Source organism: Sander vitreus, chromosome 16 (assembly GCF_031162955.1).
Source record: "Sander vitreus isolate 19-12246 chromosome 16, sanVit1, whole genome shotgun sequence".
NCBI classification, from domain to species: Eukaryota; Metazoa; Chordata; class Actinopteri; order Perciformes; family Percidae; genus Sander; species Sander vitreus.
The window spans coordinates 26,246,284-26,274,110 of NC_135870.1; the positions used below are offsets into that span (position 1 = coordinate 26,246,284).

The following is a 27,827-nucleotide window of genomic DNA, read 5'->3' on the forward strand; positions in this document are numbered from 1 at the left end:
GAACTTGACTGGAGTTTGCAGCCGAGTACAGCCAGCCAGGTGGTAGCTGAAGGAAACTGGCTGTCTGGTCTGGCCAGCGAGTCACTCAGTGCGTGGAATACTCGTGGAACCAGCCGATGACAGCACAAGTATCCAGCCTTCATTACAGCGGGAACTGAAACTTGAATCGGCCTGTGAAAACAGTAAATTACCATGATGGCAGTGATGGGAAGCGCCGGTCGCTTGATCCAATGTGAGTGTGACTCTGCACGAAGTCAGCCTTGTAAAAGCTGTGCACGGAAACCTTCAAGTTCTATGATTTAGCCCAGGATGTCCCAGAGAAAACTGTGTTACTCTGTTTCTTTAATGCAGTTTAAAGGCCGTTTCAAGTGATGGGACGGCGTTGTTCGCTCTAACTCAACAACACGCTGACATTGTCATCATTTTATAATCGGGCGTTAAACTAGCAATGATATGGAAGTTCAACTTCCTGTCAATACTCTCACAATAAAATCCTCGCAGTAACATTAACGCGCAATTATTTGTATTGTTGGCTTTTAAAGCTTCATTGTCTTTTTGTGCTTACTCAACCGACTCAGGTGTTATATTCCTTGCCCATGTTTGCTATTTAATCAGTTCGAAATCCTAATATTTGCTGAAAGGTGCTTTTATTTTATAGACAAATTGCGGTGTTTCCGTAGATAGCCAGTCACTAACTTCCGTTATCTTGACGCAGCCCAACGTTACTGTAGGTTACAGTTTAATGTTAATGTTATATAATGAATTTATCTAGTACTTGTGATGGATTTAGTATAAGCCAGATGATCCGTAAATACTGCACGTATCCGTTAACCGTCTATGGTATCACAGCTAGTAAGAACTAAACATTTACATGGAGTTACACAATTCTATTGTAAACTTGCATAACCAAAGTAGGCCTCCTGGCGGCGCTTCGGGGTACTGCAGCCCGGGTTATGAAAGTAAAGCTAACTCGATCTGTTAGATCGAGCATTTACATAATTCAAAGTACATTGGATTCTGTGCTCTCTGCAGCTTGTAGCGTTTGTCTTCGCTATTTCACAAACTGGTTTTGATCTCAGTGGTGCTAATTATGAAAGTGTGTTTAGGATCACTTAGTGTGACATCATGAAATAGGTCAGTCATAAACACATTATTTTACTTTTTTGGCATCCTTTTTTTACAAACGTATGTTTACTGGCCAAATATTGTTCAAACTAACAGACTTTTATATGAAATTCTAGTGAAGAGCCCAACGTTTCCAAAGATACCAAATGTATCGAGCAGAATCTTTGTATGTAATGATTCACATGGTTATTTTCATTTGATGAAATAGTGCAAGGTCACTGTCCTGCTGTGCCCCAAATCCAGACTACCCACTAATTGTATACAGGATTTGAGTGTGCATAGTAAAAACCCTTTATGTGTTCTGTTGCTGTATTCCATTGTCCCACAATGCAATGCACAAAGAAAATGGAGTAGCTGCTCACAGCTGGAAAAAAGCAAACTAATGATTGATGGATGGTGGTGAGAAAGCTCCAGGAGCACCTTGGAGAAAGAACAACCATTGAATGTTGGGAGAAATAATTGTAGTTAAATTTAAGGAGAAAGTCAAGAGGTGAAACAAAATCAGATATACTTTCAGCAAAACAAATGCGTGGTATTAATAACAACATATTGTGTTGTTTTATAATGATTATTTGTGATGATTAATTACTATTCATTTGTTGCTAATAGTGAAAACTAAGAACCCCCGTTTGGTTCTACACTGAATAGGGCTGCAACTAACAATTATCATCTGTCAATTAATCTGTCGATTATTTTCTTGATTAATAACAATGTATGATGTAAGGTAGTGGGAAACACCGTGCATGCCTAGTAATATTTATTTAACCTGTATAAAAAATGTGTGTGAGTGACGGATGTTTTCTCCTTCTGCTTTAGTTGCCAGGAGCAGCGTCAGTCTGAGTGTAAGGAAACGCTCCACTGCTGCTGCTGCTTTAGCCCAGGCTGCGACTCTAGAAACACAGGAGAACAGGTGACACGCACGCACACAACTGTTTGGCAACACACGGTGGCAGTTTTATACTAAGTGGATGTAGATGTACATAAATACACTCCGTAGCATAACTGTTACGGCTAATGCAGCTTCAGAGAACCCTGACACAACAAGACAACAGTCTGCTACAGCCATCTGGGATCTTTTGTGGGTCATTTGTTGAGCTTCTGTAGCGGCCAGTTGCCCAGTCTTTTCTGGGGTTGTTGGCTCCAGGTGGTACTTAAACGGCAAGTTCTCTGTGGAGTGTCCCAGAATACACCGTCAAGTGGACAGAATCACTGTTTCTCTGTAAAACGGAAAACGGCTTCTGTTGTAATGAACGCTATGAAATGGGACCAGGATCAATTGATAGTGTAATGATGTGATTGTACATGTAATTTAACTAACTCAGAAAAGTGGATTTAGCGTTTTAGTTCATCTTTAACAGCTGCATCAGCGTCTCGTTACTGCAAAGAGTCTTTTAACTGGTGATGAAACTTAATTTAATACTGATATTATATAATCACATAAGAAAACAAGACCATCAGCGAGAATATTTGTAGTTAGATTAGATAATACTTTATTCATCCCACAATGGGGAAATTCACTTGTTACAGCAGTAGTTTTTCCACAATAAAAACAAACCAACAAACAAACAACAGCAAACAACAGACAGTGTGCAAAAAGTACTGAATGAATGTAAAGTGGCATTATATAAAAAGTATTGTAAAGTAAAGTGAGGTGGTCATAGTACGAAATGTTTTGTAATGTAAGTAATTGACGTGAAATTAGATTGAATAATATGTAATTAAATAACATAGCAAAAGTAATTAACAATAATATAAATGGTATTGAAGTGTGACCATAATATAAATAAAATTGAAAAAAGAAGTACTCTGAATGGAAAAATATAAATACAGATAATAACAATAAAGATATACATAGAGCCATGGTAAGTGGTGGGTAATTGAAACAGGAACAGAAAACTACAACGTTATCTGGTGGTGCAGGTGTTGTAGAGTCTGTCACCGGCCGGGATGAACAACCTGCGGTACCTCTCCTTCTTACACCCTGGGTGTATCAGTCTGCTGCTGAAGGAGCTGTTCAGGGACCCCACAAGTGTCATGTATGGGGTGAGAGGTGTTGTCCATGATGGATGTCAGCTTAGCTAACGTCCTTCTCTCCCCCACCTCCTCTATGGAGTACAGAGGACACGCTCTCCTGATCTGGTCTATTGAGTCTGCTCCTGTCCCTGTCCGAGCTGCCCCCTCTCCAGCAGACCACAGCATAAAGGATGGCAGAGGCCACCACAGAGTCGTAAAAAGTCCTGAGGAGAGTCCTGCATACTCCAAAGGACCTGAGTCGCCTCAGCAGATATTCCTAATGCCTGCTAGAGGATTCACATGATTCACCAGAAACTCCTTCAGCTCATGGAAACACTACCACTTTTGTCCACTGAGGCTGCCAAAATCAACATAAAATGGAAGTTCCTTGTAGAAACTTTAAAAGCTGCTAAACTGTCGGTTCAAGAGTAAAAGACCGAAGCAGTTGAAATGCCAGTTTTAGAGTAAGAGATAAAAGCAGTTGAACTGTCAGCTTTAGGGTTAGAGATGAAACAGTTGAACTATAAGTTTTATAGAAAGAGATGAAAGCAGTTGAACTGTCACTTTTAGAGTAAGAGATAAAAAACATTTGTGCTATCAGCTTTAGACTAAGATGGAAACAGTTGAAACGTCAGTTTTAAAATAAGAGATAAAAGCAGTTGAACTGTCACTTTTAGAGTAAGAGATGAAAGCAATTGAAATATTTTAGAGTAGGAGATCAAAACAGTTATGCTGTCAGCTTTAGACTTCATTCAAGGCTTATAAATGTGTATAAAAAAACAGAAACCAGAGCTGTGCACGCAGTGCGTCTGTGAATCTTAAAATGAGTTGTGATGTAGTGCAAAGTTGAAAGCATTGCAGCACCCAACAGAATTTACTGACAAGCTAATATCAGCTTGTGGCGCTAAAGTTGGTTTCACAAGATGACAGAAAGCGCTAACATTAGCTACTTGAGCTAAGGCTAGTTTCATAGACTGAGGTGACAAGCATGTTAATTTCACAAGCTGCACTACAAGCTAACATCAGCTGCTGGAGCTAGCATTAATTTCACAAGACTTGATAAAAAAAACTTCTTACTTTTATTGCTTGTCTTGCCTTTATGTTATTTTATCATTTTTGTCTTCACTGTGTGGGACAGCAGGAAACCTGCTAAAAAAAACAAACATTTTTTAACAATCAGGTACAAAGCTGGTAATGTTCATTGCTCTGCTGCTTTTCTTTCTAAAGAAATAAAAATACAATTTTTAAAAGTGAACATCTGCTACTGGAACTAAAGTTAATATCACAAATTGTGATGACAAGCTAACATTTGGTGCTTGAGTTGACATTATTTCACAGCCTGATACAACAAGCTAACAGTAGTTATTTTTTGCTAACATTTATGTCAAAGGCGTACATGCTAACATTGGGTACTTGAGTTGACATTAGCATCACAGCCTGATACAGTAAGCTAAAAGGTTGCTGAAGATAACATTAATGTCACAGGCTGACAGGACAAGCTAACATTGGAGACTTGAGTTGACATTAGCATCAGAGCCTGATACAATAAGCTAACATTAGTTGCTTAAGATAACATTAATGTCACAGGCTGACAGGACAAGCTAACATTGGAGACTTGAGTTGACATTAGCATCAGAGCCTGATACAACAAGCTAACATTAGTTGTTTAAGATAACATTAATGACACAGGCTGACAGGATAAGCTAACATTTAAGATAACGCAGAAAAGTAACGCATGGAAAAAAAACCTGCATGAAAGTAGACTTGTGAGTAAGAAAAAAGTGTTGCATACTCTAATTTCGTATGCATTTATCTATTTATTTTGATCACATTTAGGCTCTCAGGCCTTGATTTTGAAGAAGGTTTTGGCCCTCAGACCAGAAACGTCATTTAAATAAATAGAGAAATGCATATGAAGCCAGAGCGTATGACACCTTTTCCTTACTTGTAAGATAACATTAATGTCACAGGATGACAGGACAAGATGACTTTGGGTGCTTTCTAGTAGTTTCAAATTTAGAGCTTTTAAGTTAAGTTTAAAACATTCACATGATGTCCTTCAAACTGGTTGAAAGCCCAACACAGACACCGCTATTTATTATCTATAAACTATATATATATGTAGAAATATCAATATTCTACGAATTTTGTTTTGTGTTAGCATAATGGCATTAGCAATCAATAATTACAATAGTCTGTGCACAAAGACTAATACATCAGCAGAAATTAAGAAAATCAATATATTGTGAGATTTAATTGTAGTAAGGCTATTGATTAAGCATCATTTAATAATCAATAAGCTTAACATATTTTTTGTGGGGGGTCGAGGTATTGTTAGATATGAATTATTAATTATAAATCTTTTGTGCCTGCAGGAAACCTAAGACGGGCATCTTGATGCTGAACATGGGAGGACCTGAGAAACTAGAAGATGTTCACGACTTCCTGCTGCGGCTCTTCATGGACACAGACCTGATGAAACTCCCTGTACAGAGGTATGCACCGTGGAGACGCTGCACATGCGCACACACACACACACACACACGCGCACCAAACACACATACACACAGTTTATCTTTATCTGAATAAAAGCAGCTTTTTAAAACCTGTGATTTTGTATTTGACCGCTTGCAGCATAGTTGTTCCCCGGACCAACAAACCAACAAACAAGTCTTTGCCATTTGTATTGCAAACGATAGCATATCTAGTAAATAAGTGTAACATTCATTAAGTGTGTGTTTGTTTAGGGATACAAACCCTAGCATGGGACTTGCACTAGCTGTGTTTACAGATTAAAATATCATTTCAAATGCAGTCTGGATCACAGCTTCTATAAATCACAAACACACACACACACACACACACACACACACACACACACACACACACACACACACACGCACTAAAGAGAACAAATGGAGAAGGTTGTTGGGTCACGATGCTCTCTCTTCTCTGTTTCATAATAACTGACATTAAACCAACAATGTGTTTCTTGTTGCTGCTGAGAAGAAAAACTTTAACAATACTGTTCACTAAAGCAGTTGGTCCCAACCTTTTTTTTTGCTTATGAGTCCTTGAAATGATTTATTTTATTGTGATTAAACATTACATTTGATAGTGGATGTGAGTTATGAGCAAATATTTCTTTTCCGTCTAAGATTGTTTCATCTCACGTGAAAATCTCCAATGTTTCAGAAGAAAAAAATCTGTGGAAAGAAAAGAAACATTTGACATTAATATATTTGTTTTTCTTTGTCATCTTGTGAGTCTGTGTGACCCCCTCAGATTAATCTGGGAACCTGAACAGTCTGCTATTTTTCTTTTAGTGTTATGTTGCTGTTACAGGGACAATCTGTTGGTGTGTAGTGTTCTCCCCTCTGTGGTTGAAACCAGCAGTACACCAGAGAACCAGGCTCTTGGTGGGTGGCCATCTGTCACTGTCGGACAGAGACACAGATATACAGAAATATGATTTCATAATAATTATAGCAGTTGGCATGATGCATGGCAATTATAGTAACAATAAAGATAATAGAACTATGACTAGAAATAATAGTAGTAGCAGTGCAGGGCGTAGCAGGGCGTCAAGCAGGACCACGGCAGCAGCTGCAAAAACGATCCAGGTGCCACCACAATCGAAAGAAATCTGCGAGACGAGGAAGCATAAGGACTAGGGGTGGAACGGTACACAGAAGTCACGGTTCAGTTCATACCTCGGTTCAGACATCCCAGTTCGGTACGAGTTCGGTACAATGGCGGGAAAAGCAAAACAAAAATGCAGAAGGCAATTTTTTTTTTTTATTATGCATGTCTCAGGCTGTACCACTTGGTGTCATACAGTCTCAAGTGTCAAGCTGCTCCCTGCCTGGCTAAAGCTAATATAGTTAGCCTGAAGAAACAAGGCGTCTCTCCCAACTAATGGTTCGGAGCCGCGACGCAAGTTTTATTTATTTTTATATCGTGTATTCTCCGTGTAAATTCATGCACCAAACCGTGACGCCGTACTTTTTCGGTTCAATACGAAAACATGTACCGTTCCACCCCTAATAAAGACCCTGGAGCTTTTCAACATGGCTTTTCAACATGGCATTTCAACATGGCATTTCAACATGGCATTTCAACGTGGCATTTCAACGTCACAACTGTGACCACAAAGTTTTGTTGTGGAACATATATAGCGCTGGTTTCACAGACGAGGCTTAAGCCTGGTCCCAGACTAAAATGCCCATTTGATCGGTCTTAACTCAAAGCAAGTTGCACAGACTTATCTTAAAATAGTCTAAGATTTAGCCTATTCCAAATTAAACTAAGCCGATTGCAAGAGGTAGGATGAGAGCTATTCTCGGACTACATTGAAGCTCAATTTAATCCTTCAAGGAGGCAGGTTTAACTTCTGCTTAATACTGTTTGTGAGTGGTACATGGGCTATTTAGAATATCTAAACCAACATGCACTACAGAGACCAACCAGATGAGTTTAAATTACATTAAATTACTTTGATGAAATAGCTTTTCGAGACCAAAAAAAAATACATACATTCTCTGTTCGATATAATATCTTTGCCTGAGCCTAGACTTTCCTCTTTGTCTCGAAGAAAGAATATTGAATGTATTCATTATGGCTTATATTTAGCTTTGATAATGTTTGTTCTCTAAAAAAAAAAAATGCTTGTTCATCTTTTTTTGTTTTCTGCTGAAAGGTGGTGGCAGCATCTTATCTCAGGGATGCTATGGCACATGTGGAGGGTACACACTACTGTGCACTTGCTCTTCCAACATGTTCAGATTCCTTTCCTTCTGGAAAAAAAGAATACCATTAGAAACACAAACTCATATGGTCCCCAGTAGGAGTGGAAAAAAAAAAAAAAAAAATTGAAAATCGTATGTTTCATGATTTTTTGTGATTATTTTTAAAAGCGATTCTTTTCCCTAGAAAATATATATATATATATATATATATATATATATATATATATATAATATATATATATATATATATATATATATATATATTTTATATATATATATATATATATATATATATATATATTATATATATATATATATATATATATATATAATATATATTATATATATATATATATATATATATATATATATATATATTTTATATATATATATATATATATATATATATATATATATATATATATATATATATATATATATATATATATATATATATATATATATATATATATATATATATATATATATATATATATATATATTTATTTATTTATTTATTTATTTTTGTTTTTTAAAGATAATTTTTTGGCTGTTTTCGGCCTTTATTTTTGACAGGACAGATGAAGACATGACAGGGGAGAGAGAGGGGGGAATGACATTCAGCAAAGGGTCGCAAGTCAGAGTCGAACCCGGGCCCGCTGCGTTGAGTAGTAAACCTCTATATATGGGCGCCCGCTCTACCAACTGAGCTATCTGGGCGCCCTAGAATCGATATTTTTTTAAAATTTGTTTATACCAATAATTTACCTAAATATTTTCTGTTTATACGGCACTGCCAACAGTGACTCCATCACATCCATTTCCAGCAAGACAGACCGAAAGCAGAACATGCAGAAAGTAAATGTTATGTACTTCTTTACAAATGAACTAAATGTCAGACTGACTGAGTGACTGACATGTGATGTGCGTTCTTTTTAGAAAACAATTAGTTTTTAGAAATCTCTCATGATGTATTGTCTCTAGAAGGGAATTATTCAACTTTTTGTTTTTATTAAATAAGGAAAAGAAAATCGCAATACTCAATACTATCAAATCGCGATGCTTCTAGAATTGCAATAAATGAAAAAACGCAATACAAATTGTATCGTGAAAGAATCAAATCGGGACAAAAGCATATGGTCCCAGCCCTAGTCCCTAGAATAAAAGAACAATACACATTTATACAGACAGTGGAGCATATTATTTACCAAAGGAAGTAACCAATTTACTTTCTTTTGTTTTAAGGTATAATATAATTTGCAATACTTTCCCATTCAGCCTCTTGTTTTTCTATTCCACAGTTATTTTGTATGTATATATTTGTTTTCTGTATTTATTATTTCATATAAATGTTTAATATGCTTGTTTGTTTTTGTTTGCACTATTGACCAAGGCAAATTCTACGTAAGTGTACTTATTGTGGCAATACACCTTTTTCTGATTCTGATTTCCTCAAAAAACAAAGTATACCCCTTTTACAAAAGTAATCCCTCTCAGTCATCACTGATGACCCACCAGAGGTGTGTCTAGAGACCCTGCCTTCTGCCTGTATTTTCTCTTATTTTTCATTTTGGAGAGTTGGGACGCTTCTGGGCGTCAACAAAGAGCCTTTGGGCCCCACATGAGTGTAGCCTAGAAATCCAGACCCAAATCCGAAAGATTAAGGGTCTGGCATTGAGTAATGAAAAGGGCCCAACTCGGGGGTGGCACTAAGCATGCATTTGAAAATCTCACTGCACGCAATTGGATAACACTACGACCAATCACAACAATACATGGGGTGACGTATCCAGAGCCCCACATCCAAGGAGCCAACTGGTAGATTAAACTGTCGTCATCTGTTTAGCTCGCCTCTGGCCCGCCTATATCAGATACACCGATGGGATTGGTGCAGCTCGGCTACAAGGGCGTAGTTAACGAGCATCATTACTGAATACCAGTGACTCGCTGAGCAAATTCAAATTGTGCTCTCGCGAGAACTCTGGATTTCCAGGGTAACATGAGTGTGTAACACCCAGCCAATAACCGTGTTCCCGTTTCAAACTGCCTCTTTTGCCCCCCCCCCGTGTCTCATACTGTCTAACTGACACATACACACAGAAACAGACAGGAGGAAGTTTCAGAACATGACCTCTCTCCGAGACAATGAGAAAGGATCGTTTTAGTCCTCTAATTCACTGCTTTGTTCGGCGCTCCCTCTTTTCATTCACTCTCTAGCTCGCTCAACCACTGCTGGGGGGGGGGGCAACTTTGAACACTGTGTGTTTACAAATAGAAAGCCGATTCGTGTGACATATTCAGCCTTTGTCGAAAGTAAAAAATAATAAGTGTATCCACCCCGTGATTTGGATCCACTCCAAAACTGAATGGGTTCTTCCTTGGCCCATGCTGCACCCTTCCACCAAGTTTCAGGAAAATTGTGCTAGTAGTTGTTCCATAATCCTGCTGACAGACAAACCAACCAACCAACCAACCAACCAACCAACTAAGCCAAATTGAAGTTGCGTTCATGAAAGCCACTTAAATGTTCTAGTTTAACTAGTACACATTAGGGCCTATTCATCATGCTTTGGACCCATTTGTGTTAAAAGCTATGAGTAAATATTGTACTGTAACATTACGAGTGTTTTAGTCGTAACTCTTCAATCTATCCCTTGCTCTGCAGTAAACTCGGCCCGTTCATCGCCAAGCGCCGCACGCCAAAGATCCAGGAGCAGTACAGTAAGATCGGAGGAGGCTCGCCCATCAAACACTGGACCTCCATGCAGGGAGAGGGCATGGTGAAGCTGCTGGACGAGATGAGTCCTGAGACAGGTGAGACGGTCCCAGAGAGTATATACACCGCTGCCTAACAGGAAGGGAGGGTCATCCTGCCTGTCAGAGCTCTCACTCCTGAAATTTAAAGCGAGTATGTGTGTCTATAACTTCCGGGTAGAAAACCTCCTGAGCAAACGGGGGCGAGGTAGCCTGGATGCCAGCCAAACTTAGCCCCTGGCCACAACATTTGAGGTCAGGAAGTTCGGTCTGGACTTGATCCGTTGTGGAGCAACTATGCTCGAACCAGTTCGGTTGAAACACGCCCCATAATCACAGCCCAATGGAGCAGAATCAGACGACGTCAGGCTAGGGTCGAGGAACAACTGGATATACTCTCATCTCATTCATCTAAAATGCATGCTTTCATACGTCAACACTTTCACTAACGTTGGGCTGAAGGCTTAATTTACCTGTTGGGCCACAGAATAAAGAAACTGACACCACCCAAACTAGCAGTCAGTCCGACCGGCGGTGACGTGTTGCTGTTCGTAATGTTAGATTTGGTTCATCAGAAACACTAGCAAAGCAACACAGGACTGAAAAAAAGAGACCACAGACAGATCGGACCACAGTGTTCAACTATATGTCTTTTTAAATGTTACAGTTCAGCTGAAAATGACAACAGCAATAAACAAGTGCGTGCGTGCGCGCATGTGAAGGAGTGTCTCTGCACATGCATGATAAATTCACTATGAATGCCCACATAATGCACTGTAGATGTGATCTTCTTAGAAAGTGTGTGTGTGTGAAGTGTAGATAGTGACGCAGTGAAGGAGTGTCCCTGAACACGCCTGCACACACCTCGCTGATAACGACACAAACGGCGGTCTGAAAACTGACCACATGTACAAGTGTAACCTGATTCTGAATAGGAGAACCAGTTTAACACTTTCATACCAATTTATACTCACCATAATCACTTCCCTTTATGTTCCTGACTGTATTACTTTCATTATTCAGATGTTTTACTTCATGTCTAAGTGCCACATTCGTGTTTTATTCTCAGCCATAGTTTTACTCAAACAGCAATGTGTGTATTTCACATGACTGGCAGTTACTGACTGACTGTCTCTCTCTTCAGCTCCTCACAAGTTCTATATCGGTTTCCGGTATGTTAAGCCGCTGACGGAGGAGGCCATCGAGGAGATGGAGAGAGATGGAGTGGAGAGAGCTGTGGCCTTCACACAGTATCCTCAGTACAGCTGCTCCACCACAGGTGACAGTCACACACAGCACAGATGCAGGAAATGACATAAATGAATGCATAAGATAAAACAACAAGAACAGACACACGTAAAATAACCTCAGTACAGCTGCTTTACAGTAGCAATAATGCTAATTCCATGCTGTTCAGAAGTAATGAATACCTTTCCACAGGTCAGCACTGAATTCATTTAAAATAAAAAGATAAAAGGGAAAAACTATAAGATAAAAAAAGACTTTCGTGGCCGTTAGTGTCACCACACCCAGAGTGCTATCCACCCTGTTACCCATTGATAAACACACACACACACACGCACGTGTAGTATTCGTAAACTAAATCAAATCCAGCGTCATGCTTGATAGAAGAGTTTTTGAATCGTGGCAGAGTCGACATAACTGGTAGGTTTTTGAGAACACGAAGCAGCCGAGGCTCAGTCTGCAGACTCTCGGACTTCCCAGGAGGTCTGAGCGTGAAGGGCTGCCCAAATCCAAGGTTTATCTATTTACACATGCAACACAGGGTCGTACAATACAATGAAAAGCAGTTGTAGTCACTCCGCTGTTGACAGAGGGCTGTGCTTGTTGTGTTTATGAAACATGTTTACAATATTAATGCGTTTGTCTGTCTGTCCGTCCGTCCATCCAGGCAGCAGTCTGAACGCCATCTACCGTTACTACAGCAACAGAGGCGACAGGCCAAAAATGCGCTGGAGTGTCATCGACCGTTGGCCCACCCACCCTCTGCTGGTGGAGGTTAGACACACACACACACACACACACACACACACACACACACACACACACACCGGTATTAGTAAATAGAACCAACGTGCCTGTCAGGCTTCTCCTACTCACTGAGGGAACAAAAATAAATTATTATTATTATTATATTATTAACTTGGCTTCCATTACGACTGAGTGCCGAATCCGGTACCTTTTTGGGTGCTGACAGAATGACGTCGCTACTACCAAGGACCGATTCACATTAAAACGGTGCCCAACTTCGGTACCTGTAAGCGCGAGTCCTCTCTGCATGTTGACAGAGAGCGGGGCTCCGCTCTGATACACACACACACACACACACACACACACACACACACACGGTGGTGCGGATGGAACGAAAAGACATTGCCTCGGCAGTTAAAAAATAAAAACACAAATACAAGAATAAAGTTTCAGTGCAGTTTAAGAAATGAATAATTATTTGATTTGTGAGGTTGTAGGGACGGGTTTGGAAGGGGAGAAGGAGGTGTATTTTGTGTGTAAAATGTTGTAAATAAATAACATGTTCTAAGGTTTGGAAAATTATAGTGTCAGTATTTCGATATCACAGAACATCGGAAGAAAATAATGTGTGTGTGTGTGTCTGTCTGTGCACGTGTAGTGTTTTGCAGAACACATCAGAAACGAGCTGCTGAAGTTTCCAGAAGAGAAGAGAGACGACGTTGTCATTCTGTTCTCAGCACACTCACTCCCTATGGCTGTAAGTACCATGAAGTACTAGTGCTAGTACTACTGATAAAAATACTACCGCCTGCCTCTTCTCCTGCTGATACTGATGGATGCCAATAGTCTAGTTGACGCACCTTCTACTAGTACAACTAAGTGCACCAGCCTCTGCACGTTTCCTCCTTGTCCCATCCACTTTGATTAAAGCCTGTGTGATGAATTCAAGAATGTTTCATGGTTCAGTGTGATCTCCGGCTTTGGTAGGACTTGGACGTTTGGTCTTTTGTGTGGCAATTTCGTGGGCAGAAGTCTAATTCAAGTCAAATCAATGTAACCCAAACAAACCCCTTTTATTGGGGGAAAAACCTTGGGAAGAGCAACTGAGGGGGGATGTTTGCTATAATACTGCTGCTACTAATAGCAGTAGCGCTGCTGCTTCTATTCTAAAACTACCACGGCACAGATACATTGCGTGTTAAAATTATCGTTTCCTCTTATTATTTATAACTCAAATGTCAAAGAGTAAGGTCATTTACCTCACAATTAAGTGGAATTTTCTTTTTAAATTTATTAGAGACACAGGTTACATGTTTTACACTTGTGAATATAATTCAAGTAATCTTTTTTACATATATATACACTACCGGTCAAACGTTTGGGGTCACTTAGAAATGTCCACTCCATTCCAGACAGAATACCAGCTGAGATCAGTTGCATTGTTTTTTCAATGAGGGCAGCAGTTTTCAGATTACATTATGTGCTTACATAACTGCAAAAGGGTTCTCGACTGTTGTAGAAAGAAGTAGCTGAAGAAATGCTTGAAATTCCATGCTTTTTGGTCTAAACGTCAAATTAAAAGTGGTACAGCTCCCATATACTTTGACACTCTGGGGTGTGCCTGATCACTCAAGTTTTTGTTACAAGTGTCAGGGTGATTCTAGGCCTTACTAACACAGAGTTACAGAGGCTAGAATGGAGGTTTTTTATTTCCGTCCAAGTCATACATCTGTAAAATGATTAGAATACACTGCTGTAAACACATCTGACAGGTGACAGACAACACAGGGCATTAGCCACATGTCTCCTCACTCAAAGACTCAAAAATGGATTTTATATGAATTTTTTTCTACAGATATGTCTGTGCGTTTTCCTGTACAAAAAAGTAAAAGTACAAAATAAAACACTTCTCAAATACACAAACACACCCACATCAATCACCTTTCCAATGATATCAGGCACACCCCAGAGTGTCAAAGTATATGGAAGCTGAACCACTTTTAATTTGGGTATGACGTTTAGACCAAAAAACATGGATTTCAAGCGTTTGTTCAGCCATTTCTGTCTACAACAGTCGAGAACCCTTTTGCAATTATGTAAACACATGATGTAATCTGAAAACTGCTGCCCTGATTAAAAAAAACAATGCAACTGATCTCAGCTGGTATTCTGTCTGGAATGGAGTGGAATGGACCGGCGACGTGTGTGTGTGTGTATATATGTGTGTAATAACTATATATATATAAATAAATAAATAAATATATATATATATATATATATATATATATATATATATATATATATATATATATATATATATATATATATATATTAGGGCTGTCAGCGTTAATCGTGATGCGATTAAGGGCCGACGCAATGCGATTCATTTTTTTTAATCGCATGCGTTTAATTTATTTAAACATCACTCGGCTTTGCGTCGTGCCTAACGGCTACTATTTTGACCCTTTGGCGCTGCTGTACTTCTTCATAACCCATCTTCTGCTGCAGAATGCAGGCAGGCTGCCGGCATGGAGAAAGACAGCAGCAACACACTTCTGAATGGCGTTTTCTTTTGAAAAAAACTCCCGGACGGCTCAGTAGACAAGTCGAAAGCCATATTCACATTGTGTAAAGCCGAATTAAAATATCACCGAAGCACGTCAAGCTTAAGCTACCACCTACAAGCTAAGCGTATTAACGTGACGCCGTTTGATGCTAGTGGGCTCAGGCAAAGCAGTGTTTTGGAGAGTGCTACTTGCCAACCTGTGGATGAAACCAAATCCCAAAAAAATTACTACAGCTCTTGCAAAATGGGTGGCAACTAACTGCAGACCTGTCAGCATCGTAGAGGACTCGGGTCTTAAAGACGTACTACGGTTGGCATATTCCGACCCGTCTTATACACTGCCGTCGAGGGGGACAGTAGTTTCACCATACACAGCCTGTATGACACGGAGAAAGCAGCTAAACTGGAACTGCTGCCAAGTGCAAACACTGTCTCATTAACCGGTGATCACTGGACGTCAGTGAGTAATCAAAATTACTTAGGAGTTACTAAACACTATATTGACTCTGGCTGGACTTTGCACTCGTTTGCCTTAACGGTGGTTGTTAGTGTTACATCTCAGTCAATTGTTCTCAATCCTTGTTAAAAATGTAAAGGTTAAATGTCCTTCTGTGGCATCTGGTTTTTGGACCATTTTGTTTGTACTGTATAAGCAATGTGTTAGTGTTACATCTCAGTTAGGTTAGGTACTTGTAGAATTTGTGCAATAATGACAGATTCACACATTTGTTTACAATAAATAAATAATAGTCAAGTTCATAAAGTCACTTTCTTTGCATTCATTTGATTCCCAATCAAGATACACTGGTAAGAATTGCTTTCCATTGTTAATATGTACTTAAAAACAGTTCTGAAATGCAAAATAATAGAATTTTAATTGTGATAAAACATGCGATTAACTATAGAACTTCAGCAATTAATCGCAATTAAAAAATGTTAATCATTTGACAGCCCTAATATATATATATATATAGTCACTATATATATATATATATATATATATATATATATATATATATATATATATATATATATAGAGATAGACACCCCATAGGCTGTATACAATAGCTATATAGCCTTTGTTAACACTTTATTTTGAAAACCAGACGTCACACCTGTATCTTTCTGCTATGTCCGTCAGCTCGATCTGTGCCGTTTGGACATTCTGATCTCTGAAAAAATATTATAAATAATAAGAGGAAAAGATCTGTTGTTTTCTCGACATAAAGAGATAATTAACTCATTATCTCGAGATAAGTAAAAATAATTGCAACGATGGCCGTTCGTGGCTTTCCACAGATACTGATACTACTACTACTACTACTACTACTACTACTACTACTACTACTACTACTACTAGTAGTAGTACTACTGACAGTGCTACTCCTGTGTACCATGTGCAGGTTGTAAACAGAGGTGACCCATATCCTCAGGAAGTGGGAGCCACCGTTCAGAGAGTCATGGAGAGACTGGGACACTGTAACCCTTACAGACTAGTGTGGCAGTCCAGGGTGAGTACACACACAGACAGCACACACACACAGCACACACACACACACACACACACACACACACACACACACACACACACACACACACACACACACTTCCTTACTCAAGGGCACCTCGACAGTGGTTGTTTGCTGAAAACAGTAGTGACACAGACAACCAGCAGTACTGTAACAGTCAGTTTGTAAGTGACTATTAATGCTGCATCCATTCTGCATCATTAACCGCATTTGGTCAGACTTTATAATGCCTGCGGTTTACAGTGTTATTACATTGTATGAATTAGGTACCACTAAAATACTTACAAGTTCCAGCTGGTACTTATACAATATAATTATTTGGAAGACTTCAGTTTTTTTTTTTGCTACTACTGCACAGTAGGGTACCCAGTATTTACAAAACCTACATTAAGGTGGAAGGCAAATAAAACGGTAATGTTATACTTTAATACAGCCAATTATTCATATGGATTTTAATATTCACAAACTCATGCTGTACATCACTGCAGATGTGCAGAAACCTCTACACTATAACTATGTAACTTTATATAACTCTTCACTGTACAGGTTTTTCATTTGTCAGGGTGAACTTATTGTAGTTCAGTGCTGCCATCACACAACGTTTCTTTTCTTTGAACGCCACAAGATGGAGCCACTTGTCTATCTAATACCTCAAAGCTCTTAGTCCTCAGGTCACTGTGGCTCAAAATTCACACATCATTCATTAAATCTTGCAGCCAATCATCTGTTTACAATAGAAGAGGATTGGGACGTAGTTGCTGGATACCTGTTCAGCACAAAATAAACCAGACATGGGTTTAAATACTCTTGCTGTTCAAAACATACACAATATGTAGGACATCATTTGATTGTTAAGGCTTGTATTTTGCTTGTTGAAAAATAAGATAAGGAAATCATTTTATGGGGCAGTCATGTTAAATGAAAGTGTGACTTGTAAGAATACCTGGAAACAGACAGAAGGACAACATACACAGGTTTGATTTAACAAGACAAGCCTAGTTTACAGTCACACTACACCACATTGGCCCTGATTTTCCACTCACTTTTTGAAGCTCCCTGTAAAAAGCCGGAAATCAGAAGCAAATCGGCGCTCGAGTCATAGGCGCAAGTGCTATGTGTTAACTGCTCAGAGACGCGAGCCGACACATTCCAAATATCTAGCAGGCTTAATATCTGGACCTGTCTGGGTGTCCAAGAGCCAATGAGAGGGCAAGACACAGGTTGAGGGAAAACCTGGGGGAGGGGTCCCCTGTAACAATAGCAACTTTACTGTATGCGTTGCATTGCAATACGGACCAAAGTTGCTGTTGCACCTAGAGGAAAATGGTAAAGACGTATGAAAACAGGCTATTTTGTGAACGTGTGCCAACAACAACATCAACAAGCATGGCTACAATCCATTCTTTAACCCATTTTCTTCTCCTTTTCTTATTTGTTTTATCGCTACAAATCAGTGCTCGTTTCTGGCAGACATCCAATTTTGGAACAAAAATCCTGACTTGCGCATGGTATTACAGTACGTCCTGCCCCATGTCACTTCTCGCGTTTTCATGAAAAAATAGTTTGGAGACAGACGTATACGTCAGGGGATTCCTCCTGGTGAAATATCTTGTTGTGTGTGACCACCCTGTCGCCAGTGTAGTGCGAAAACCACGACGACTTCAAGACTCCTGATTACAAGACAGCGATCTGAAGACTTTCAGACACAATATCAAAGTGTTGGACAGAACAAACATACTGATACTGATGATCCTTAAGCTGCGTACACACCAACCAGACGGCCGAAAAGGCAGTCGGACTGATCAGTCGGGTCCCTGACGCCGACTTGAGCGTACGCTCAAAACGTAATACGTCTCCATAGCAGCAGGCGGCGCTTGTCTGTATTGTTTACCAGAAAATGAAAACCGGCAGCTGATAGGTCGAACGCGTCACGGAGGTCTTTTTTCTCCGGGAATTCACAGCCAGACTGTCATGGCGGCTTGTTCAGAATTGTTAAGAATATCTCATATTGTACTTAAATAGTTCACCGAAACGTGTTTCTGAAAACATTTTAAGTGAGAAATGGGCCATGCAGTTGCTGAATCTGTCTTCATTTCAGATCGACAAAGGTCAGTTTAAAAGATTTTCGTCAGATTTTGAGAGGCTCATCCGCTCGCCATTTCCGGGTGAGTCCCAACTGCCCTGTCTCCGATTGAGCATGTCGGGTCGGCCAAAAATGAAGGCCGACAGCTCCTCCAACAGACGACGGCACGGAACACACCGAACAGACTCGAGTCACTGACCTCGCCAGACTGTCCGACGGCCGATAATCGGGTTGGTGTGTCAGGGACGTTACCAGTAGTGGAGTTACAATTGTAAAGTCTGAACTAAAGGTGGTGGTAGAGATCCTTTTAAATCAAAATGGACCATCCTCTGGGGACCATGACCATTTAGGCTACGTTAACACTACTACGTTTTTTGTTTAAAATCAAATATCTTTTGCTACATTTACATGTCACCTCCACACTGCTCCCTCCGGCGTTTTCCAGCCCATGAAACGGAGACATTTGGAAACACTGCTGACACCCCATTTTGAAAACTTCGGGGTTGCCTTGTAGTCAGGACGGGGACAAACGGAGGCCTTTGGAAACGACGATGCACGTCAGTCTTATCGGTTAGGTAGGCTTACCTACCTTTCGGTAACAGTTCCACTTCGTCGTCGCCCAAGCAAACAAAACCCTGGTCTTACTTTTCGCCATTGTTGTTCTTTCTCCAAAGTATTGTCTGTATGTTCAACTTATACGTCCATGATTTTCAACTGCAGAGTAACGTCAATCTGCTTCCTGTTTACCCCGGGACACGCATTCCCAGTGTATGGGAATGGTCATGTGATATGTGCTGTCAGGTGTGTTAATATGAACGGAGATTATTGCTGATACCAACTTAAACGCTTGTGTGCACGGAGATCATTTTAGTTTCCAAATGCCGTTTTAAAAATGAAAACGTAGTAGCGTGGATGAAGCTTTAGTCTGTATCAAAGGGTTGGACCGGATGGAGAAACTGTTGTATTACGTCAACACAAAAATGGCACCCGTAAATCTCCACTCTAAATAGAATTAAAAACTTTCGTCGTGTCTTGTGTTTGGTCATTCAGGTGGGGCCCATGCAGTGGCTCGGCCCCCAGACGGACGATGTGATTAAAGGTCTGTGTGAGCGTGGGAAGAAGAACATCCTGCTGGTGCCCATCGCCTTCACCTCGGACCACATAGAGACTTTACACGAGCTCGACATCGAGTATGGGCAGGTGCTGGGGGAGGAGGTAAGGAAGAGACAAACTCCACGTTCACTTCCCTAGCAGCTCCAGGCTGTGCGTGCGCGTGTACTTCTATCACAATTCATTATGCATTACCAAGCCTTAATCTAAACATTCCCAAAAAAAAGTCATTCCAAAATGTCCTCACTTTTCAAATATGTCCTTACTCATGGTTAACTTGAATGTCATTATATTTTCAGTATGTATATAAACTAGGGGGCTTTTTTACACCTAACCTGTTAGATTTGGTTGATATGAATGGTGCGTTTGGATGTTTGGTTCAGTAACATAAACGTGTGACATTTTGTTCCGTCTTTCTTCCGTTTAGTGCGGGGTGGAGAACATCAAGAGAGCAGAGTCGTTGAATGGGAACCCTCTCTTTATGAAGGTACGTTTCACACACCAGCGTTTCCCACACGGTGAGAATTTACTTGTGGCGGTGGGTGTCGCAGGATGTGAAGCCACAGCGCGTGATGGCTGGGTTCAGTGACAAACTAGTCAAACGAAGGTGAAAACGACGACTACATAACATTATCAGATCATTTAGAAATACATAACTATTTACATGTTTAACAAATTGGACTAAAAGATGATACAGATGAAAACATTGCGACACTATGCAGCATCTGACACAATTTCAGTGTAGTTATTAGGGCTGCACGATATGAGGAAAATATGCAATATGGCCTAACGTTAAATATATCGTGATAATGATATTGCTTGCGATAAATAAACATATTAAGATGTACTCAGTTCTGCCTTTCTGCTGCTTAGTATTCTGCTAAAATACAACAAATTGCTCGTTGAATAAAAAAAACAATGACAGGACATTTAAATAAACACAATTAAATCTGTTTTTCTTTTGCCAAATGTTAACAGTTCAGATAAAATACCCGTAATACTATAATACGATCCATACAGAAAGTTATTATTAATCTCAACACTGTCTCCTCCTAACTCCTGTTAAATCACATAAGACTAGGGCTCTCTAAAGTCAGTTCTTGTTCATTTTGTTTGTTAGATCATTGTTTATTTTCTGAAGTGTTTGACGTTTGGGGATGCTACGACTAATGATGCAGTATACAGAGAATCAGGTAAACATGAACATCAAGTATACAAACTTATGAAGATAAAAATACAAAAACATACGAAGCAATACAAACAATGTAATAACAGAATCTCTAACGATAGCCTCTGAGCCTGAAGTGCAACGTTGTTGACGCCGTCACAAAGAAATTGAATTTGGATTTTATATACCTGGGCGGTGCGCCCAAGTAGAACCTATGTATGGGAAACACTGCACACACTGAGCTGACTCATGTATACAAACATAAAACCTAACCTATAAAGTATGAAATCATTTAAACTGATGTGGTATATTTCAAATGTGATTCAAAATTGGGTTTAAAAAGTAGCACGTCTGTATTTATTTTCACACAAGAACAGGCTTTCAGCTTAGAGCGAGAGGGAAGAGATGCAGAGAGTGAAATGTATAAATGAGTTAGGAAAAAGGGGGAGATGATAAAAAGGACCACAAAAGAAAAGAAAGTAATGAGAAATACATGTAGGATTGAAAGAAGGAAGAAATAAAAAATAAAAAAAAGGAAGGAGGACTGTTGGAAGGTAGGGGTCTAATAATAGAAAAGGAGACAGCAGCAGCAGAAGGTTCTGTGAAGTAAGTGAACTCCAGGCAGGAGATGGTCAATAAATGGATTCCTCCTTGCTTCCTTTCCTCTCCCTCGTCTCCTTTCTTACTTCCATCCTTCTTTCCTTTCCTCAACCCTGCAACCTTTCTCACAACAGTCAACTCCTCCAGCTGTGTGTGTGTGTGTGTGTGTGTGTGTGTGTGTGTGTGTGTGTGTGTGTACCGGGTTTATTAAAGGAAGGGGGCAGATCAATGGGAACCTTTTAGAGCTGACTACAGTAGAACTGAACCGCCCGGCTGGCTGGCTGGTCATACCCGCCGTGCTCAGAGACCCCTCGCCAAGTCTCTGAGAGTGTGTGTGTGTGTGTCGGTAAATCAATAGCCAGAAGATGATTAGTTGGTAGTTACTGAAGGATGGTTTCCTTGGTGTGGTTTTAGTTTCTCAGTGAGCTGCATCAGTCTGCTGCCGTCTGCAAGCAGCAGCCTCTGGAAAACAAAGAGAAATAAATTAATCAGAGATTTCACTGCAGAGCCTGGCTGGTGTCGGGTTTATTTTTTTGAGAAGTCCTCGTTCAAATTGCCATCTTGTTCAATCAGCTTACTTACTGTATGTAACTCCTCGCGTAGACATTCTTACCCTTGAATTCTCTCAGATTATGCATTTGCCTCGTCTCCTCTCCGCAAATATAGCACAACACGTGTTTAAAAAGCCGAACCTTAAGTATGTGCACATACTAAAACAGGTTTTAATCAAATAATTGCCATGGCCATTGCCAGCACTAACAAATACAGGATTCTGTAATAACGGTCAGGTAAGAAATAATGCATACTGCCATAGTACTAATTCCATCAGTACAGGCTCTTACTTTCTGTTTTTAAAGAATAGTTCAACATTTTGGGAAATTTGCATATAAAATTTCTTGCCGAGAGTTAGATGAGAAGATTGATACCACTCTCATGTTTGTAGGTAAATATGAAGCTACAGCCAATATTATTACTATTTGGATATTTGTTTTTTGAGTAGGTATTCTGTGTTCAATTTTGGGTTTTGGAGGTTTTCTTTTTTTTTTTTTAAGCTTTTTTTTTTAGGTTTTTTTTGTTTTATTTAGAACAGCTGAAGAGAGACAGGAAAATGGTTGAGAGAGAGGGGGGGGGATGACACGCAGAAAAGGGCCCCGGGTCGGAATCGAACCCGGGCCGCCGGCAAGGACTGAGCCCACATGGGGGGGCACGCTCCACCAGGTGAGCCAGAGGCCACCCCAGGATATTCTTTTTTTTTCCCAACACTGTAGAATAACAGAATCCTTAAAAAAATGAATACCTTAAATTAAACCAAAAGACGTGTTGCAGCACAGTGTTTCCAACTCAGCCCAGTGTGAGTCTTGATTGGTTTTTCATCCAACTGCTTTAACCAAATATTCTCTGGTCCACCTCAGCTAAAATACAACACAGAATCCGTCAGCATGTTAGCCTGAGTCTGTTTGTAACCGTTACCTACCGAGAACGCTATCTTCGCCTTACCTGTTGAGCTGACTTTAGCAGTTAAAGTTGGATAACACGTTTGACTGTTCTGCTGTTACGGACGTGAACTAACCACAGACAGTTGTCTCGTTCGTGGACTCACAGCAGTGTGAAGCTGCAGAACGGCAGTGCTTCGCTGAATGAATATAGGGTAAACATAATGGATATTCAGCGTTATTTTTGGCATTAAAAAAAAAAGAAAGAAAAAAAAAAAAGATTTCTCTGGCCTGGCGGGGTTCCCCATTGTCTGACAACACAACCAGGTGTTCACGGAGATGAACTGTCTCTGTCTCAATATTAAATGCTGTCTGTCCTGTCCAGGCTCTGGCAGACCTGGTCAATACCCACCTGAAGTCCAACGAGGCCTGTTCCCGTCAGCTGACCCTCCGCTGCCCGCTGTGCACCAACCCCACCTGTGGGGAAACCAAGGCCTTCTTCGCCAGCCAGCCAACCTCATAGAAACACACACACACACACACACATATGGTGCCCTTACTGCAGCAATGCTACCTGTGAAGAAATTGAAGGCCTTCTTTGATAAACAGAAGACACACACACACACACACACACACACACACACACACACACACACACACACACACACACACATATATAAACACACACCATGTATCCAGCAATAGTGTCAGTTACATAGAAAAACATAACATGAGGGACTTAGGGAAATGGTTTCTGTGAATACATTTTGACGTTTGTTTTATTGTACCTACATGTCGTACAGGAGGAGTTTAACCACAGCAAGTACCTTACTTAATGGAAACAATACACAAACTGAATCCAAAATTGGCATTTTAGTAGCATTTAGTATATCATATTTTAATAATCAAACGAAATGCTAATATTAGGCTTTGAATACACGGACAAATAAAATTTTTGTTTTTTGTTTTTGGTCTTTTCATGGGATTTGTAGACAATGAGAAGAAAAGAAAAAAAATCTTCTAATATCTGCATCTTAACACTCACTTCAGATAATTCATGATTCCGTAAATGACTCCCAACCTGCACACCACACGGATTAAACAAACGCGAATTGGCAAAAAGTCTGTGAAGGTAAAAGAACTGACACTGTGCAGAAACTGCTCACATGCCATCAAAGCTACAGAAAACAAAAGCCTTGCACTATTTTTTTTGTGTGTGTCTTTTATTGCAGCTCTTCTGCTTACATTCCATGCGATCAGCCCATGTAAACCCCCATCAGAGACCCTGTTTCTCTTCTTGCTGGTGCTAAATGAAAAACAGTCCGCCATGACTGGTCGCTCGGCTGTTTCTCTCCCCAGCTTTTTCACCTGTCACTTCATGCCATTGACCCACCAGCCAGCCCTGCTGCAATTCTTGCAATGTGATTGGAGGAGGTTGGTTGCCGCTCAAAACGCTGCTGCCTGTTAGATGGATACCACTGAGCTTAAGAGAGTAAAAAAAAATATTTTAATCCTCATTCTTAATCCTGCATCTATTCTTTATCCTTCATCTATTCTATGTTGGTGTTTTGCAGAGCTTAGAAAGAGCCTTAAGTGATTTCTACAATAAACCACAGTGCAGCAAGAACAAGTGCTACTTGTTTTGAAATACATATAAACTCTACAGTAGTCTTTTCCCAAAGGAATAATAGTGGTCCCACAACTTTGCTATGCTTGGGAAAATAAAGCTTTGTATCAGTGTTTGTAGGCCACAGTATGACATTCTTCAGTCAGTAGGAAGTTGACAGGGTGCCACAGATGTTGGAAGCGCAGTTGTAGATGCTTTTTCTACAAAAAAATATAAGAAAAGGCTCTTTCTTAAAGACGAAATTTGATCCAAGTCAGAGCTCTCACTTTTCCATCAGGTTAGAGATTGTTAAACTGCGTTTACGGATTACAGCATGAGTGACCTCATAATCGGGGCACCGGAGAATTACCTAATTCGTTACTGAACATCATTTTAAGCCTCTGATATAATTGCGTGCAGGTACTTCTGTTCAATACCAATACTGATCTGATACTTTGATTCATCAATATCGAAATAGATGTCTGATTTTGTAACATATTTAGCAGTTCGCAGAAGCCGTTTGTTCCATTACTGTAAGCACACTGTATAGGCCATACAGTTTCAGTTTTAAGTGATAAGACAAAAGGTTTTTTACATTTAATTCATATCATATTCTTGGCGCCGTGAAAAGCAGAAAATAGTTACTTTTGAAAGACGGCACGGGAAGTTTAAAACTACAATGACACTGGAACTGTCCTACTACAACAAGATTCAGGAGGGGTTCTTTAAATAAAATACTGTGTAGAGAAGTAGCACAATTAAGTAGGATGAGAGTTTAGTTTTGATGTAGATTCACTTTGACTTCGGTCTGCCTAAACCTCGCTGCAGTTTTTTTTCATCCACTCACACCTCCCCTGATCACAGGGCAGTAACTAAATGTGAAGACCTAATCTAATTAGTCAAAAGGTTGAAGGTTTATAGGTTTATTTATTTAGTTTTGCCGTCAGGTGCTAAAGCTCCATAAAATGTCTTGAACTTCCCTGGTTTGATTTATCTGCTGTCCCATTTGGCATGAGACTCCCTAATAATGTGTAACGATCAAAATAAGACCACTTTTTATGGGTAGTACTCTGTACCTCTAACCCTGTCCGTCCACTGTTTTTGTCCTGTTATACCATGAGAATGTGCCTTTTACACTGGCTAACTAGAAATACTGGACTTGTGCTTTATGTTATTTTTTACGTGGACTTAACCAATATGCTGACAGGAAAAATCCACCCTGAAATCTGAATTTACCAGTGTTTTATATTCCAAACTTCTGTAAATGAACTCTGAACTGTACAACTTTAGCAAACGGCAAGCTAACTACATAGAAGGCGAACTAGCGAGCATAGAAGACGAGCTAAGTGTTAGCAAATGGGTAGTATAATTTCTACAAAGACTTTATCGCTTGCAGTTGCATATAATACAATATCCAATATCAGAGGACAGTAGGTCGATTGAAATAATTGAGAAGCTGTACAATGTGTAGCCTATATCTGGTTTCACTTTTGAACAACCTGCTACAAATATGTAACCTGATAAAACAGCAGCTAACGTAGGCTACCTATATACTGTGAGTACAAGGCTAATTCGCAGACACTTCATCCTCCAGTTCTCCAGATGTGGTACAAATACAGCAGCAGCAGCAACACTCGCTTGCTAGCTTATTAGCTCACTTGCTAGTTAGCCAACTAACCTGTGCATTACTAGTGCTCACATGCTAGCTACTTAGCTCTCTAACTTGTGTAGGTGCAGCCATTCTGAAGATAATGTGAAAGAACATACAAGATAGCTGTTGACTTATTGATAGTTTGAGCTTGAAGTTATTTTTCAAAACCAAAAAAGCAGACCCTCACACTTCTCACTTTTATTCTCCCAATAACTGTCAGTGAAGCTGCTTGAAGACCTTTGAGGTCTTTAGCGTTTACTTTGGAAAGAGCTTGTCACAATTGTATCAGCCTTTTTCCAGTAAGTACAGACAGTATACATTGGAGATTTCGGATGTGCTTGCCATTGATTACCAACGACGTTGGGAGAGACACTTTATAATTTATAACTGTTTCTCTTCATGTGTAGCTAAATTGGACCTTCTACCAGCACTTGCAACTTCCAAATTTATATTTCTTTTAGTCTTTGAACATGGTTACACTTAAATGTGAACAATTGTTGCATTTATTGTACAGTTCTTTTAGTTGGTAAATCTTTCTGCTTCCACTGTGTAATGCATACATGCGCATTACAACACATACAGTATCCTCATTCAATACAAACGGCACTACTTTGTGCTTTCAGTGATCTTCCACAGGTTTGAAAGTGATGGTTTTGTTTTTGAGGAATACTTTACCCAGAGTTCTCTGTTTTATGTCTATACATGCATAATGGAAGGCACTGTGTGTTAAATGGTGACATTAGAATAGCTTAGCTCTTTAACTGGATGTCATAGGGTTCATGTGTCAGCTCAGTTTAAAGGAGGTTCAAATGGGTAGTTCTCCTTTTTTGTGCAGAGCTGCTAGCTGATCCCACAGACATTGAGCTAAAATAAGCTAATCTTGATGTTATAAGATACCATCAAACTGCGGTATCGGTAACACAAAAGTAAAATTCCTCAAACAGTCTGTCACTTTAATACAACTATATCTAACTAACAATTTGTGCAGAATGTGATGGGTGGGTTTTTCCTTAACCAACGTGTTTCTCATTTATTTTGAATACACTCTTGTGTCCGGTTTGACAACTCTGTGTGTTTAAAAGTTTTGCTCGGTGTATGTGTGTGTGTGTGCTGAAAATGCATTTAGCAGAGTTTGCGTTATACATATAACAAAGACGCTATAGCTTTGTTGCAGCTCGAGCGTACTTTTTTGTTTGGAATTATTTATTTTTGGTCTTTTGTTTGCGTTCCAGACCACATACTGTCTCCATTGTTTGAACATGTTTTTTTTTTATATATATATATATATTTGAGGGACATGGTATTAGCATTGCGATTACAGCATTGTAAATTAAATACAATAAAATAAAACAGTGACTGGTGTAAGATGAAGTGTTTGTGTGGTTTCTTCATATAAACAAAGATCCTCTAGCGGCAATGGTATGAAACAGTCCACCTGTCTCCTAAAGG

The 27,827-nt window shown here is 39.7% G+C and overlaps 1 protein-coding gene across 1 annotated transcript; it reads left to right on the forward strand.

Annotated features, from left to right (window-relative positions):
• On the forward strand, positions 1-27,743 carry fech (ferrochelatase). The gene is made up of 11 exons (XM_078270845.1): positions 1-232; positions 1,942-2,035; positions 5,514-5,633; positions 10,552-10,700; positions 11,785-11,919; positions 12,553-12,659; positions 13,291-13,389; positions 16,602-16,709; positions 19,861-20,025; positions 20,348-20,407; positions 23,507-27,743. Exons 1-11 carry the CDS (start codon positions 193-195, stop codon positions 23,642-23,644), a joined length of 1,215 nt encoding a protein of 404 aa, XP_078126971.1. The 5' UTR covers positions 1-192; the 3' UTR covers positions 23,645-27,743.
• The last annotated feature ends 84 nt before the right edge of the window (positions 27,744-27,827 follow it).